This window comes from Hyperoodon ampullatus, assembly GCF_949752795.1.
Source record: "Hyperoodon ampullatus genome assembly, chromosome: 2".
Lineage (NCBI taxonomy): Eukaryota > Metazoa > Chordata > Mammalia > Artiodactyla > Ziphiidae > Hyperoodon > Hyperoodon ampullatus.
Genome location: NC_136915.1, coordinates 7,262,060 through 7,278,987, shown reverse-complemented (window position 1 = coordinate 7,278,987; position 16,928 = coordinate 7,262,060). Strand labels below are relative to the sequence as shown.

General features: G+C 41.9%; 1 protein-coding gene across 1 annotated transcript in view; it reads right to left on the bottom strand.

Moving 5' to 3' along the window:
* Nucleotides 1-2,945: 2,945 nt before the first annotated feature.
* Nucleotides 2,946-16,928, bottom strand: part of SLC25A33 (solute carrier family 25 member 33) — a gene marked incomplete at its 5' end in the record, with an annotated part of 30,761 nt that continues 16,778 nt past the window's right edge. Inside the window, 5 exons of the mRNA XM_079696457.1 lie at nt 2,946-3,442; nt 4,633-4,913; nt 7,855-7,921; nt 9,889-9,989; nt 12,375-12,452. Of these exons, the coding sequence (XP_079552583.1) occupies nt 3,240-3,442; nt 4,633-4,913; nt 7,855-7,921; nt 9,889-9,989; nt 12,375-12,452 (730 nt within the window). The 3' untranslated portion in view covers nt 2,946-3,239. The remainder of the gene's footprint in view (nt 3,443-4,632; nt 4,914-7,854; nt 7,922-9,888; nt 9,990-12,374; nt 12,453-16,928) is intronic.

Here is a 16,928-nt window from a genome sequence, read left to right as displayed (position 1 = left end):
AGCCCGGGGGGCGGGGCGCCGGCGGAAGTCGCCGTACCGTCCAGAGCGCGCCCTCCCGCGGCCAGAGTGGGGAGGTGGCGCGGGGCCCGGCCCGGCCCTTCTCCGCTCCCGCTTCGCTCGCCCGGCGCCCCAACTTCAGCATCCCGGACTAATAAGTCTTTCCCCGGCTAGTCCTGTCTTCCCAACGCCTAGCGAAACCGGGCCTATGCGCGCGACGCTGTTTTACGGCAAGTCGGAGCTTCTTAAACCGCTTCCACTGAAGCCACTCCAATGGCCAAAAAATTAGTTTGCATAAACATGAACCCCGCCCCCTCCCGCCATAGGGAAGAAGGTAACTAGATCATGGGACAGCCATGCTACGGACCGTAATTCAACTATTAGAATGTCAGAGCTATAGGTATTGGCCTAGAGGGATGAAACACTTTTAAAAAAAAAAGCAACATGCACATTAATTTTGATAATACCTAAGTTTGAATAAACTCCTATAATACGTGTACGTTTATTGGAATAGACGATGGTTAACATTGAACTGCAAACAGCTACCTCGGGGGGTGAAGATTCGCTTCACGAAAGTGTTTTAGTATTATTGGTTTGTGCTAAATTACTTTTATAACTTAAAAAAAAAAGCTTAAGTTGGGAATATTTATATTTAATTCCGCAATATCTATTTCAGTGTTCCACAACTATTCGTGTTTTTTGAGGTCAACATTAGAATCATTACCGTCCTGGACAGTGATGGGTGATTTAGCAGCAAATGTTACCTGTTTCCTGTTGCTGGTTAATCTGTCCCACATCCTAGTCCTGTGCCTTCGCCAGGAACTGCAGACAAGGGGGCAGGGCGCGAAGCCTGCGCAGAGATGAGAGTCTGCCTGGACGCTCCACTTTCTTGGAAGTGTAGCCACAAATGAACGAATAGCAGTGAAGCTTCCCTTCAAAATGTGAGGCGTTGTATTTAAGCACCATTCTCTTTCCAAGGAAGATTGTCTGTAGAACGTCCCACTCAAAGCAAGGGCTCTGTGATCTATGTGGACAAAGAATGCACCCAACAGTTCTGTCCTGGGCATGACTGGAAGCTCACCTTGACTGGGGTGGAATCGTAATCCTTAAGTGAATTGAATGGAATGGTTTGCTGGACCTTAGCTTCAGAGTCAGATCATTGCGTAGGCTCGGATGCCCATTCCACCTTACATTCTTACATTCTTACATACTCAGCAAGCAGCACAAACCCACGACTGGTCCAGTTTACTACTTACCTCCGGCGAGACAGGCAAGTCTCAGAGCCTCTCTCATTTGTAAAATGTGCATGATGGTAATACGTGCCTCACAAGTTTGTCAGAATTAATTTAAATGAGAAAGTAACACCTTGCACAGTGCATGGCACACACGGGTAAGCAATGAGGGTTTTAAAAGTCTTATACATGACTACTGAAAAATGGTGAAATGTCAGTGACTAAGCTTGTGGAAAAGAGATAAATCAATCATGGGATTTTTCCATTAACAGCTCAGTGATATATGCCACTTCAAAATCCAATAAGCCCCTTTATAGAGGAAGCATCACTTTCTTCCTGCTTGTTCTCTTCCTACTGCTGGTACTCAACGTTTCTTTCATTTCAATGCCCTGGTGCAGAAGCAGAGAACTAAATTATACCAGCTTAACGTCAAACTTATTACCTCAAGAATGTATAAGTGAAAATTATTTCCAAATAATTCTCATACCCAACTAGTGAATATTAAGCAACCTAACTTTTGACCTTCATTATTAGATAAAATCTTGAGGAAAAATTCAGGCTTTCGTATGAACATTAAAATAGGAAGGTGTTGCTAAGTGCCACTATTAAACAGGTAAAATGAGCTTCTGGAATAGAAATATCTTTGCTACAATATCACGCATTGTAGAATCACTGAAGTTTGACTGAAGTCATTTATTTTGACTTCCATTTAGTGTTGACAGTTGTAGCAAACTATGCTAGAGGGCTCAGAAACACCAACCAGCCTCCTTTATGACCAAAGGTGAAGAGAATTAAACTCAACTGTATTTCAACTTGAAAATATCCTCTTCTCATCCCTACCAGAGTATCTGCCACTGAATCTGAAGTGACAGTGCATCAGTGATTAGAATCAAGTACCTTTCTAGATATTCAGATTGAAAAATAACCTTAATGTACAGTATATGCAAATTCAGTGAAAGAGTTCATGGGAAGACCATCTATCTCACCTGCCTTCTGTCTTATTATCTTTCTGTCCTTTATTAAATTTCCTTTAAAAATGAGGGGGGGTTTAAAACTCTGGTGATTTCTCATTTCTAGGATTTTTTTTTAAAACTTAAATTCTAGGGTATTTAAACACCATCAATGCCTCCTGTCAGAATAAAAGAGCACTCCCCTAGGGGTGGGCAGTCAACCGTGCTCCCCGCCCCTCTTCTCCAGTGGTGGAGCCCCGAGAACAGGGCTGCAGACGCGCCACGCTCCACACTCACAGCTGACTCGGGAGGCTGCCCTCTGACACTCTCACAAGGGACCTGGGCTTGACTAGGCTGAACTGGGGGAAGTACATCCAGGGCCAAGGTAATCGGTAAACCATTCTTTAAAACTCTTGCCTTTGGTTCAAACTGGGGATAGAGGATAACTTCTGGAAAAGGTTTATAGTTTAAAATATTTAGTGTCAGGAAGCTGTACTTATTTTTTAAAACTCAGCAGCCGGAAAGCTTAAATGATCAATCTGTGGAAGGTTTTTGGAGACTAGATGGGAAGTCTGTCCTGGTCTGCCCTGTGCCATCAAGATGTGACACTTCCTACCTGTCCCACAGTGCAGGATCTTACAGTCAGATTAGAAAACAACTGTACCTTGACTTGATAGTTTTTCTCTGCGTTTCTAGGCTTATGCTTCACTGAAGTCCTTAGCTACAGTTTACCCTATGGTGGACATAAAAGAGGACACAAAACAAATTTATACTTAAATACCATGGTTTAATTTACTGGCTGCTTAATCCTGAATTCTCTTAAGTTAAAACAAAACAAAACAAAACAAAAAACAACCAAAAGTTATAATTAACTGTTAACGTTAATGAATTTAAACCTTCCAGAAAGCATGAATCCAAAAGGAAACGTCCAACAGGTGATACAAGCCAGATATTCTACGGCCTTTCCTGTTTCGGTCTCAAACATTCTACACATCAATGGAAAAAAAAATTCTCTAGAGTTTCTCAGTTTTATTCTTCTAGAGCACAATGTTCTGGTCTGTTACTGAGCATGGTCTTCTAACAGGTACACAATTAACTCATAGGTAGACAACACAATGGCAGTATTTGGTATCTGCCGGATGAGCTGGGCAAAGAGTCCTCTATAAAAGGCTAGGTAGCCTTCTTCCCGGAAGACCAGCCGAGCAGTCTGGACAAAAGACTTGTACTTGGTGCCCTCCTCCCGGAGCCGTGTCCTTATGACTTCTGCAGAGAGAAACACACGTCAGGCTACAGATGAACTGTACTTCCAAGCAATATGTGCAGAGAACGCGAAGCACACAGCTTTATAAACGTTAATGTACAGCTATGGCTCTTTGCCATCTCAGCTCTATTTGGTTGGGGTAGTCAGAGAGAGACAACAAAAAGTTCTTTTCAGAACATTTTCTAACTCTGGGAATTGGTCAATTAGGGAATTGGTCAATTGTCCCAAGACTGATGTATACATACAAAAGTACCAAATAACTTCTAGGGGTTTAAAAAATAAGCTTAGTTTGAATGGGACTCAATTTTAAGATAGTTTATGGTTTTCTACTCTCAGTGAAGTAAACACTGTTGTTTCCCTGGAGGCGTATTTGTATTATGTATGGCGACATCTCCAATAAAAGTTTCTTCTTATGTACTCCCCAACTTTCTCCTCCTACCAGGGTCCTTCTCCACTCTGTCCAGCCTCCTCCTTTTTCAGACCCTTGCCCACCTGGCCCTGCCTCACCCTGGCACCCACAGCATGACACTTGTGACTGCCTGTCAAGCGGACTTCAGGGCACGTGACCCGGGAAGCATCCAACCCCCTCTCTGCAAGCCCGTGGGGCTGCTCGGTGCCCCAGCACATGACGGAGACTCAATGACCTGTGAGAAGTTGACCGTGTGCATTTGTCACAGCTGACAGTGCAGCGGGTGTTTGAAAACAAAACCTGTTTTTCATGGCACAATAAAATAAGCTGTTTTTTTTTCTTTTTAAAGTAGCTCAGTAGAACATTAGGTCTATTATTAATTCCTTAAAAAGTAAACTTACCCTAAGTAGTTTTCCTCAGCACTCCATTCAAAATGGAAGCTGAATTTTTTTTTTAAAGCTTGGCTCCTACATCATTTTTTTAAATTGAGGAATTTTAAATAAAATCCAGATTTTTGGCTTCTTTGGAAACATCAGAAGTTCCACAACCCAGGGCCCACATTCCACACAGCCAGGTTTTGGCCACAGTCTGCTGGAGCCAAGTAAAGCGGAGTTCCCACTGCCGCGTGAGCTGCATTCATGAGCTGAAGCCAGCTGAGCTGTGCTCAGCTACCCTGTCACCTGCGGGTGCTTTTGCACGTCCACCTGAGAGCTACGGAGGTCTGGATATACTGACACACACTGATGGCTTTTTTCCTGCTCCGGAAGGAAAAGCAAAACCTACCATGGGGGTAAGCGACACAGGATGCACACCCCTTGGAAAGAGCAGCAGCTGCCATAAGTCCAAAAAAATTTGTGGAGTTTTTCTCAGTCCCATTTGTAGAAGAGGCTAAGGGAGCTTCTTTCAGATACTTCTTTAAATTTTCATAAATAGCAAAACAGATGATGGTTTCTGAAATTCCAGCGTACGAGGCAGTTAGTCCCCTGTAGAAACCACGAATGCCTTCCGTCTGGTAAACATAGCGAGCACACTGGAGCGTGTTCATCTGCTTGGAGCCTCGCACTCTGCACAAAGGAGACCAACGAGAGGCCGTTATGACAACACGCTGAGGAGCCCGCCTGCTGCGCCGAGCCACAAAGATCAGCTGAAAAGAAATCGCATGGTGGGCGCCACAGTCTTCCCTGGTCTGTGGTTGGCTGAGCCCGGCCTGCTGTGAGGCCAGGCCCATCAGCCGGGACACCTGAGAGGTCCACAGGATGGGACGTGCACCTGTACTGAGTCACAGACTCGTGCTCAGGGTCTTTGATCTACTTTTGGAAAGAGCTACATGGAAGGTGTTCATCACAGAGGAAAATACGACTGCAACAGAATCAAAACAATCCCAACGTCTACACATGGGGATAGATACGTAAACCGTGGTACATATACTAGATTAAAACAGTTGTGAAGGCAGTCAGATACGGGGAAGTGCTTAAAGTGGAGAGCCGGACAAAATTACATGTGAAGTATAATTGCGATCGTTGTACAAATATGCTTTAAGAAAATACTGAAGGAAAACTCCCCAACGTTCCGACAGGGTGGTGAGCATGAGTATTCTTTCTTATCGTTCTAGTCTCCAAATGGTATATTTTGATTCCATTATTTCTACATTTGTAAAATTATAAACACAGAATAGACTATACAATAACTAAAAAGCCTTCGGCTTGGATGCTCCTACCCCACGACAGGAAGTTTTCATAAACCGTCGGGATACAAACAGAATCCCAGGACTGGACGGCGTTCACACAGGGCGCACGTGGGAGGCCCCCCTGTGGGGAGCAGAACCGTGTCCTGGGCCCCCAGTCCCACCCCCTACCTGGCGTGACCTTTGTGACACAAACGCCAAGCACCTCGCTCCCCTGCTTAACATCCCCTCGGGCAGGGCGGCTCGACCTTGGCGCTATAGGTATTTGGGGCCAGGTAATTGTCCACTGGGGGCGGGCATATGCGTGGTAGGAGACCTAGCAGCGGCCTGGCCTCCACCCACTAGATGCCACCTGAGTCGGGAGAGAGAAAGACATCTCCAGACATGGCCAGATATCCTCTAACGGAGGACAGACAGGCCCCCTGAACCACCGCTCTAACGCTTCTCTGCTGCCTCAAAATAAAGCCAAGTCCGAACGCCCATTCCTCCCCAGGGCTTTTAAGGATGTGGCCCTCTCTTTTGGCTTCTCCCGTCTTATCTCCCTGCACCTCCCCCCTTCTCCAGCACATCTGCATGCAGGACACACCCCTTCTTTCTGCTGCTCGGAATGCTTTCTTGCTTTCCGATTTTCTGCACAGCAGATTCCCTGCCTGAGGCACCTTCGCACCTGCCGAGGCCCACCGGCCATCCTGTAGATGGGAGGGTGGATGCCACAAGAGCCCCTCCCTGGCTGCATGTCCTGCCCAGACTGCATTAAGGACCCTCCAGGGTCCTGGAGCACCTCAGGCCTCTAATCCCACCAGCCTAGAATTCTCTTTATTTTCTGTGAAGCTGTGAGCTTCTGGAGGGCAGGGCCCATGTCTCTCTCATTCCCTGCTGTTTCTGCTATGACCAGTTGCACAGGAAGCATGCAACAAATACTCATTGTCAAGGGCTATGTTAACAAAGCCCACACAAACACAGCTTTCAAATGTCCTAAGCACGGGTCATTACCAGCCAGATTTAAAAGAATGCATATAAAGGAAGGCTCTCAGCTGACTCATGCATTTATCCACTGCTAAACAGAAGTGACATTAGGACACTGTGTGCACACCTGGAATTGGGAGTGATTGCCAAAGGTTTCCAGGAGAGGACACTGGTCTGAAGCTTGCAGGACAAGGTGTTCTTGAGGGACAAGAAGGGGAAAAACGGGATTCCCGCTGAGGGGACGGCAGATTCAGGGAGATGGAAGCATGAGAGCACATGACGTTTTTAGAAAATCGCAAAGGACCCTGAATGTTAAGCCAAGTGAGGATTTAACCCTGAGAGTAACTGACATTCATCGAAGGATTCTGAGCAAGCAATCTATTCAAAATGATTAGACCTGATGCATTTTAGAAGGTTCTTTCAGACAGAACTGATTAGGGGGAACACAGAATCAAAGACCAATTCAGAGGCTATGGGGGGGTCATTCAAGAGAACAACAAGCTAAGGCAGACCTCACCTCCACTTCCAGGGGGCGCTCTTGCTCGCTCTCTCCCGTGCTTTCTTTACTGGGAAGCTTAAGGTTAGACTGGACTAGCTGGAAGTTTCCAGCGCCCCACACAACATTTCTAGGCAACCTAGTAACAGAAGGGTTCTTAGAATCCTATCACAAAGCATCGTTTACCATCTTCACTAACTTGAAATTACAGTAGTTATGGGGATGCTCTTTGATCTTGTTATTTAATGTGTTAAAGAATTATATTACTATATTGCAATTAAAAAAAACCCACTGATAATTGTATTTCAATAATTGGTTTTCACTGCTTTTAAAAATATTGTTCTAAAAAGCACCTGTACGCTTCTCCAGAGACTGCCAAGAGAACCCACAGCATGAAAAATCTCAAGAATCCCTGGCTAGTTTCAGCACAGGAATCTCAGATATCTGAGGGCCTTGGAGATTAGAATGCCCCTTCTGAGACCAGGGGCATTTGCTGTTCTGCCGTTCCTGGCCATCTTCCCACTTGAAAGAGAGGCCACCTGGAGGAGAGCCTGCAGCACTCCAACTTGGGGGCGGTGGGGTCATCCAGGAGCAGAGACCCACCGACTACCCTGCAGATCAGGGGCCACAACTGAGCAAACTTCCGACACCCCCTTGTGTGTTATTTCTGTTGGCCTTTGTCTCCCCACAAGGCTTGGCAGTATCAACCTCAAGACAAAAGGAGTTTCTACATATGCTTATATTCAGACAAAACAAGGATGGGGATGGCTAAGGACGATCTCCCTCCACAGCTGGAACTGGTGGAAGAAAAAAAGCCCTAAGAATTCTTATATTAAGGAAGGAACAATTAACAACTTACTTCCGTTCTAGCTGCATCCGGGTTTTAACCATCCATATAGGATTCATTAAGGAATTTGTGACAAAAGCTGGAAGAAAAAAAGAATAGAAAATGTTATCAGTGAACAGAGTTAATGCTTATTAAAGCTGTCTACTCCATGTGATAAACTTTGAAATCAGGCTTTCAATGGCTTAATAATAAAAACGGATGGTAGGAAGCAGTTATATTTCCATACTACAGATGAAAGCTATAGTCCCCTAAAATGTAACATCTACTGGTATGTAGGACCTAACATATATCTCTCAATTTTCTAGAGCCCTGTCTAGTCCATTCGGCCGCTAGGTGGTGCTGTTGATATTCCTGTTAATGTGGTTCCATTGGTAAATATATATGAAACTATTCTAAAACTCAATTGAGAGGTTCAGGTTCAGAAATAATTTGTTTTAAAAAGTTGCTGATCTTATCCAAAAGGGTACCTGATATATAACTTAAATAGAAGAAACTAAATCTCCATTTACCTGAATCCAAACTTTGACATTTTAATACCTGACCATTTTAGGAAATCAAAGTTTTAAGACCGATCTGCCTATAGTAATCATTTTTAAAGTAAGTCTTCTCCATCTTAATATTGTTAATCATTCCAGACCAACCAAAAAAGCAGTACCGACCTGACACGCAGTGAGTCCTCTGGAATACCTCATCCCCTCCACAGTCTAAGTAGATTGATTAGATAATAGGACACTAGATAGTGGTTTAAAAATCTCCCTCCACAGATGAACAACAAGGACCTACTGTACAGCACAGGGAACTATATTCAATATCTTATAATAAACCATAATGGAAAAGAAACTGAAAAAGAATATATATGTGTGTGTGTATACATAAGAAACTGAATCACTCTGCTGTACACCTGAAACTAACAAAACTTTGTAAATCAACTATACTAGAATTACAAAGAAACCCAAAAAACTGAATGTTACCAGGAAGGAGGAAAAAAAAAACAAAACAAAAAACAATAACAGCAACATCAGCTCCTTAAAACAGCAAATTAAAGACTTCATTAAAAAAAAAATCTCCCTCTAGGTCTGTTTTATTTACCAAGGTTCCTCTATGTTAATTTTGCAAAAGTTACAGAACTGGGGCACAGCTTTTTGCGTATGGCTAACTCCCTATCGGCCTCGGCAGTGAAGCCTGACCTCCTCTGAACCCCACGCACTCCTCTCAGAGCTCCATATCCTGTAAAACACCTTTCTTGTTGTGAAGCAGCTCTGCTAATGTCATTTCCCATTTGGGGTCCAGAAATTATTATCCGTAACTATTCAGATGGATTACTAGTACTTTTATTTGGAGTAACAGGGACAAGGCTGATACGTACAACTTGGAGGGTAGAAAGTTTTCATAAAATGCCAATTTAATTACCTAAAACACCCTTCTATTAAAATAGACATAAAATCTACATCGAAAAAGACATAGCCTTCTCTCAGCAATCTACATGTCCATGTTTTTGCCAAGTATTTCCTGGGGAAAAAATCCTTTTGTGAATTTTCCATGGTAGCTGGAATGATTCCCTCAAAAAAGAACAGAAGCTACCTAATCTATCACTGGTCCTACTGCAGGAATCCCACTACAAGCCCTGAGCCCTCATCACAGAATCCAACGGTTAAGGACAGATGTGCCAACTGTACTCAGGGTAGGCTAGACACTGTCGGGAGCCACAGAAAAAGCAGCTCGAATTTTAGAAAATAATGTAATAAAAAGGCATGAAAACACATTAATATTCCTTTAAAAGATACATCACACTAACCAGTAGCATGCATGAGAACATGTCAATTTTGAGGGAGAATAAAAAGCTTCAGGGGTAAAAGAAAACGGAAGCAAGTTACAAACCGCTCTCAAACACTCATGTTTTATCACTTCTAACATAAAGCTTTAGGAAAATGATTTTAGATGCAAAAGAAGCAGAGACCTAATTTCTAATTCCTGGAGAAAGCTGTTTGGTACAACACATGCTTTAGGAAAGTGAGCAACTCATCTCCACTCACTATGGTAACATACCTGCAGAGCCAGCTGAGAAAATGTGCACAGTATTGCTATTAGGCACGAAAATGCCATTGAACTGCTCTTTGGCTTTGGAGTAGCATGCAAAGTACACAGCCCTGTTAGAACAAAGAGAGAATGCTATCAAGACATTGGTTCGACACTATATAATATGTATGTCCTTCCGCAACCCCTGACAAATCTAGCAATGTGGGAAAGAAGTTAACATGTAACCGAAAGCTTGACCTTATCTGTGCTAAAACCAAAACCTGCTGCAGGCATCTTCAGGAAGCTCCTGATTGGCTCTCCAGAAAGTACTCAATGATGACGGGAGTGCCCAAAACAACTGAGGAAAATGAGGTTTTGGTAATATACATACAAAGTCCGTTTACGGTCTTCATCCTGGATGAATGCCAATCCTTTTAAGCACCAACATATACCACAACTGTTAAAATTTATAATACATTTCTAAAACATACCACACTTGCCCTGTCTTACACCAAAATGAGTATGTCAGATGTACTGTGAACTCTTTTCCTGATGACTCAGGATCACATAGGAACATGTACGGTGGCACACGTGTTTTCGTCAAGTGCACCCTCCACTGACGTGCTCCCAGCCCCAGAAAGGGACCGCTGGGGGTGGCGGGCCCCCCACCTTGGCTCTCCGGTCTTCTCTTCTCTGCCTCTGTCTGCTTCCCCGCTTCTGTCTCCTCTCCTGCTGGGGCTGGAGAGCAGAGCCTGGCTGTGAGTGTCCCTGCTTCTTCACCAGCAATGTCAGGGAAAATGCTTTTTTTTCAGCTGGACCGTGGATCAATTATAGAATGTATTTTCAACTTAGGATCCTGACTACGTATCATGAACGTGTTATAAAACAGTCTTTCATTTTTTCTAGGTCCCAACTGTTCTAAATGGGTGTGGTGGCCAGAACTCTATATCAGATTGACAGGTGTTACCAAGTTAGCACTGTCCACAAGTAGATCTGACTCCATTTAGAAAATTTACTACATATATGCAGTATGTTTGCCTTCTCTTAATAATGCATACCTCATATAACCTCACGGACTAGTACTTTCTATATTTTCAATAGATTATACACATAAGCTACAGAATTCCAAAGGAACAAAAGGATTTAATAAGAATCTGCATTTTTTTAATGGCATATAATTGCTTTACAATGTTGTGTTAGTTTCTGCTGTACAATGAAGTATATCAGCTATATGTATACCTATATCCCCTCCCTCTTGGACCTCTGCATTTTCACAACATCCTCAGGAAATCTGTGTATAAACTGGAGCAAGTATTCTAGAAGCTTTTAGTCTTCACTTTGTATAAAACAAAATTCTCATTTTTGTTATAAAGATTAATTTTGCTTAAAGTCTATTCAAGTACTATGTGGATTCACATAAGTGACCCTTGTCACTGAGCTTCCCCTCCCAGGAGGCAATTTCTAGAAGCAGTTTCTTACCTACTTTTCAGAGATACGCTGCTATGAGTGCGCACGTGCACACACACACACACACACACACACACACACACACACGCAGAGACATTCACTTTCATATCCACACAGCTTATCCTCTGTATCAGCACTGTCGAAAAGAACTTTCTGCAGAGATGGAAATGTTCTATACCTATGATCTCCAATGCAGGAGCCACTAGCTACATATGAATGCTAAGTAACTTGAAATGTGGCAGGTGAGACCAAAGAACTGAATTTTTTTTTTTTTTTTTTTTTTTTTTTTTTTTTTTTTTTTTTTTTTTGCGGTATGTGGGCCTCTCACTGTTGTGGCCTCTCCCGTTGCGGAGCACAGGCCCAGTGGCCATGGCTCACGGGCCCAGCCGCTCCGCGGCATGTGGGATCCTCCCAGACCGGGGCACGAACCCGTTTCCCCTGCACTGGCAGGCGGACTCTCAACCACTGCGCCACCAGGGAAGCCCCTGAATTTTTAATTTTAATTGATTTAAGTATCCCCACATGACCAGGGGCTACTGCATTGGGACAATGTAGCTTGATATATTCAAATAAGTTTTAAAGAGAATTAAACCTTGTAACACAAATAAGAATATTTTAAATAAAGTAAGCTTGGAAGCCTTTAAAACTGCTTTAGATCAGTGCTTCCAAGTGCATATGAATCACCTGTGGGTCTTGGCAGAATGCAAATTCTGATGTAGGTGTGGGGTGTGGTCTGAGATTGCGTAGTTTTAACAGCCAATGCTGCTGACCACAGGCCATACTTAGAGTAGCAAACACTCAGAGAAGACACCACGTGATGGGAGCAGAATAATTCTCAACTTAAGAATAAAATAACTAAGAATCTCTTTCTCACGCACACACTGAAAGACATGCCAACAGTTATCATTACTTCTATATGTCAGATGCACTTTGGCAAATCCCCCACAGAAGAAGAAACTAGACATCTAGCGGTATTGCCCCTCCAGTAAGAAAGGACTCGGTGTATTAGATACTGTATGCAGTGAGCTAGCTGAAAGATTAATGCTTACCTTGATGGTGCAACTCCAACCAAATTTGGACCCAAGCCTCTAAAAAGTGACTTTGGTCCCTCCTTCTCCAAGATCGACCTGAATAACGAGAAAAGATGTATCTTTAAAAACCTTAGGGGCTTCCCTGGTGGCGCAGTGGTTAAGAGTCCGCCTGCCAATGCAGGGGACACAGGTTCGTGCCCCGGTCCCGGAGGATCCCACGTGCCGCGGAGTGGCTGGGCCCGTGAGCCGTGGCCGCTGAGCCTGCGCGTCCGGAGCCTGTGCCCCGCAACGGGAGAGGCCACAACAGTGAGAGGCCCACATACCTCAAAAAAAAAAAAAAAAAAAGAAAAAAAAAAAAAAACCTTAGGCAAGGCCTGTGCAAAATGATAAGGGGTCAGCCTTCACATTAGCTCCCTGAATAAAGAACAGAATGTTTACAAAACCCCAGGGTCTTATCTGATTATATTACAATACAAAATCAGAAGACTGATGAATACTGCTTTCATTACTACAGTGAAAAAACATGCTTCAAAATCTCCCTTGTTCAGGCAGGAGCAAGGTGTTCAGGGTTTGCACTACCCACCGACATCCTAGGAAGGCAGAGAGCAACAAAGGGTCTGATACAGGAAATGATGTCCTTGTTATGACAAGATTCACTGAGAAACAGGTTGAGAAATTTCTTTGGATGGTATTTCTTTTGGATTTATTCCTTATTTCTAATAATCCTATCTTCTAGATCTTTACCTATTATAGGAGAGCCCTAAACAGGGAAATGAGGAATAGAAAAATCCAGTAATTTTCACGGGACAGATGATTGCTCTTTAAAGCCAAAGCTTAGTATCTCAAGTTCAAAGAGAATACTGTGCCTGCTTTTTCTTTAAAAACTTTTTTACTGTGGTACCATATACATAAATTTTTTTTACCATTTTCCATTTTTAAGTGTATATAGTTCAGTGGCAATAAGTACATTCACACTGTTGTACAACCATCACCAGCATCCATCTCCAGAACTTTTTCATCTTCTCAAACAGACTCCAGAGATAGCCTCATCCACCAGAGGGCAGACATCAGAAGCAAGAACTACAATCCTGCAGCCTGTGGAATAAAAACCACATTCACAGAAAGACAGACAAGATGAAAAGGCAGAGGGCTATGTACCAGATGAAGGAACAAGATAAAACCCCAGATAAACAACTAAATGAAATGGAGCTAGGCAACCTTCCAGAAAAAGAATTCAGAATGATGATAGTGAAGGTGATCCAGGACCTCAGAAAAAGAATGGAGGCAAAGATCGAGAAGATGCAAGAAATGTTTAACAGAGACCTAAAAGAATTAAAGAACAAACAAACAGAGATGAACAATATAATAACTGAAATGAAAAATACACTAGAAGGAATCAATAGCAGAATAACTGAGGCAGAAGAACGGATAAGGGACCCGGAAGACAGAATGGTGGAATTCACTGCTGCGGAACAGAATAAAGAAAAAAGAATGAAAAGAAATGAAGACAGACTAAGAGACCTCTGGGACAACATTAAACGCAACAACATTCGCATTATAGGGGTCCTAGAAGGAGAAGAGAGAGAGAAAGGACCGGAGAAAATATTTGAAGAGATTATAGTGGAAAACTTCCCTAACACAGGCAAGGAAATAGCCACCCAAGTCCAGGAAGCACAGAGAGTCCTATCCAGGAGAAACACGCTGAGATACATAGTAATCAAACTGGCAAAAATTAAAGAAAAGTTACTGAAAGCAGCAAGGGAAAAACGCCAAACAACATACAAGGGAACTCCCGTAAGGTTAACAGCTGCTTTCTCAGCAGAAACTCTACAAGCCAGACGGGAGTGGCATGCCATATTTACAGTGATGAAAGGGAAGAACCTACAACCAAGATTACTCTACCCAGCAAGGATCTCATTCAGATTCGATGGAGAAATCAAAAGCTTTACAGACAAGCAAAAGCTAAAAGAATTCAGCACCACCAAACCAGCTCTACAACAAATGCCAAAGGAACTTCTCTAAGTGGGAAACACAAGAAAAGTACCTACAAAAACAAACCCAAAACAATTAAGACAATGGTAATAGGAACATACATATCGATAATTACCTTAAATGTGAATGGATTAAATGCCCCAACCAAAAGACACAGGCTTGCTGAACGGATACAAAAACAAGACCCATATATATGCTGTCTACAAGAGACCCACTTCAGACATAGGGACACATACAGACTGAAATGAGGGGATGGAAAAAGATATTCCATGCAAATGGAAATCAAAAGGAAGCTGGAGTAGCAATGCTCATATCAGATAAAATAGTCTTTAAATATAGTCTTTAAAATAAAGAATGTTAGGAGAGACAAGGATCCCTACATAATGATCAAGGGATCAATCCAAGAAGAAGATATAACAATTATAAATATATATGCACCCAACATAGGAGCACCTCAATACATAAGGCAACTGCTAACAGCTATAAAAGAGGAAATCAACAGTAACACAATAATAGTGGGGGACTTTAACACCTTATTTACACCAATGGACAGATCTAAACAGAAAATTAATAAGAAAACACAAGCTTTAAAGGACACAACAGACCAGATAGATTTAATTGATATTTATAGGACATTCCATCCAAAAACAGCAGATTATACTTTCTTCTCAAGTGCACACAGAACATTCTCCAGGATAGGTCACATCTTGGGTCACAAATCAAGCCTCAGTAAATTTAAGAAAACTGAAATCACATCAAGCATCTTTTCTGACCACAGTGCTATGAGATTAGAAATCAATTACAGGGAAAAAATGTAAAAAACACAAACACATGGAGGCTAAACAATACGTTACTAAATAACCAAGAGATCACTGAAGAAATCAAAGAGGAAATCAAAAAATACCTAGAGACAAATGACAAAGAAAACATGACAATCCAAAACCTTCGGGATGCAGCAAAAGCAGTTCTAAGAGGGAAGTTTATAGCAATGCAATCCTACCTCAAGAAACAACAAACAACTCAAATAAACAATCTAACCTTACACCTAAAGGAACTATTAGTAGACGGAAAGAAATCATAAAGATCAAAGCAGAAATAAATGAAATAGAAACACAGAAAACAATAGCAAAGATCAATAAAACTAAAAGCTGGTTCTGAGAAGATAAACAAAATTGATAAACCATTAGCCAGACTCATCAAGAAAAAGAGGGAGAGGACTCAAATCAATAAAATTAGAAATGAAAAAGAGAAGTTATTACAACATACACCACAGAAATACAAAGCATCCTAAGAGACTACTACAAGCAACTCTATGCCAATAAAATGGACAACCTGGAAGAAACGGACAAATTCTTAGAAAGGTATAAACTTCCAAGACTGAACCAGGAAGAAACAGAAAATATGAAGAGACCAATCACAAGTAATGAAATTGAAACTGTGATTAAAAATCTTCCAACAAACAAAAGTCCAGGACCAGATGGCTTCACAGGTAAATTCTATCAAACATTTAGAGAAGAGCTAACACCCATCTTTCTCAAACTCTTCCAAAAAATTGCAGAGGAGGGAACACTCCCAAACTCATTCTATGAGGCCACCGTCACCCTGATACCAAAACCAGACAAAGATACTACAAAAAAAGAAAATTACAGACCAAAATCACTGATGAATACTGATGCAAAAATCCTCAACAAAATACTAGCAAACAGAATCCAACAACACATTCAAAGGATCACACACCATGATCAAGTGGGATTTATCCCAGGGATGCAAGGATTCTTCAATATATGCAAATCAATCAATGTGAGACACCATATTAACAAACTGAAGAATAAAAATCCATATGATCCTCTCAATAGATGCAGAAAAAGCTTTTGACAAAATTCAATACCCATTTATGATAAAAGCTCTCCAGAAAGTGGGCACAGAGGGAACCTACCTCAACATAATAAAGGCCATATATGACAAGCCCACAGCAAACATCATTCTCAGTGGTGAAAAGCTGAAAGCATTTTCTCTAAGATCAGGAACAAGACAAGGATGTCCACTCTCACCACTATTATCCAACATAGTTTTGGAAGTCCTAGCCACGGCAATCAGAGAAGAAAAAGAAATAAAAGGAATACAAATTAGAAAAGAAGTAAAACTGTCACTGTTTGCAGATGACATGATACTATACATAGAGAATTCTAAAGATGCCACTCGAAAACTACTAGAGCTAATCAATGAACTTGGTAAAGCTGCAGGATACAAAATTAATGCACAGAAATCTCTTGCATTCCTATACACTAACGATGAAAAATCTGAAGGAGAAATTAAGTAAATACTCCCATTTACCACTGCAACAAAAAGAATAAAATACCTAGAAATAAACCTACCTAGGGAGACAAAAGACCTGTATGCAGAAAACTGTAAGACACTGATAAAATAAATTAAAGATGATACCAACAGATGGAGAGATATACCATGTTCTTGGATTGGAAGAATCAATATTGTGAAAATGACTATACTACCCAAAGCAGTCTACAGGTTCAATGCAATCCCTATCAAATTACCAATGGCATTTTTTTTACAGAACTAGAA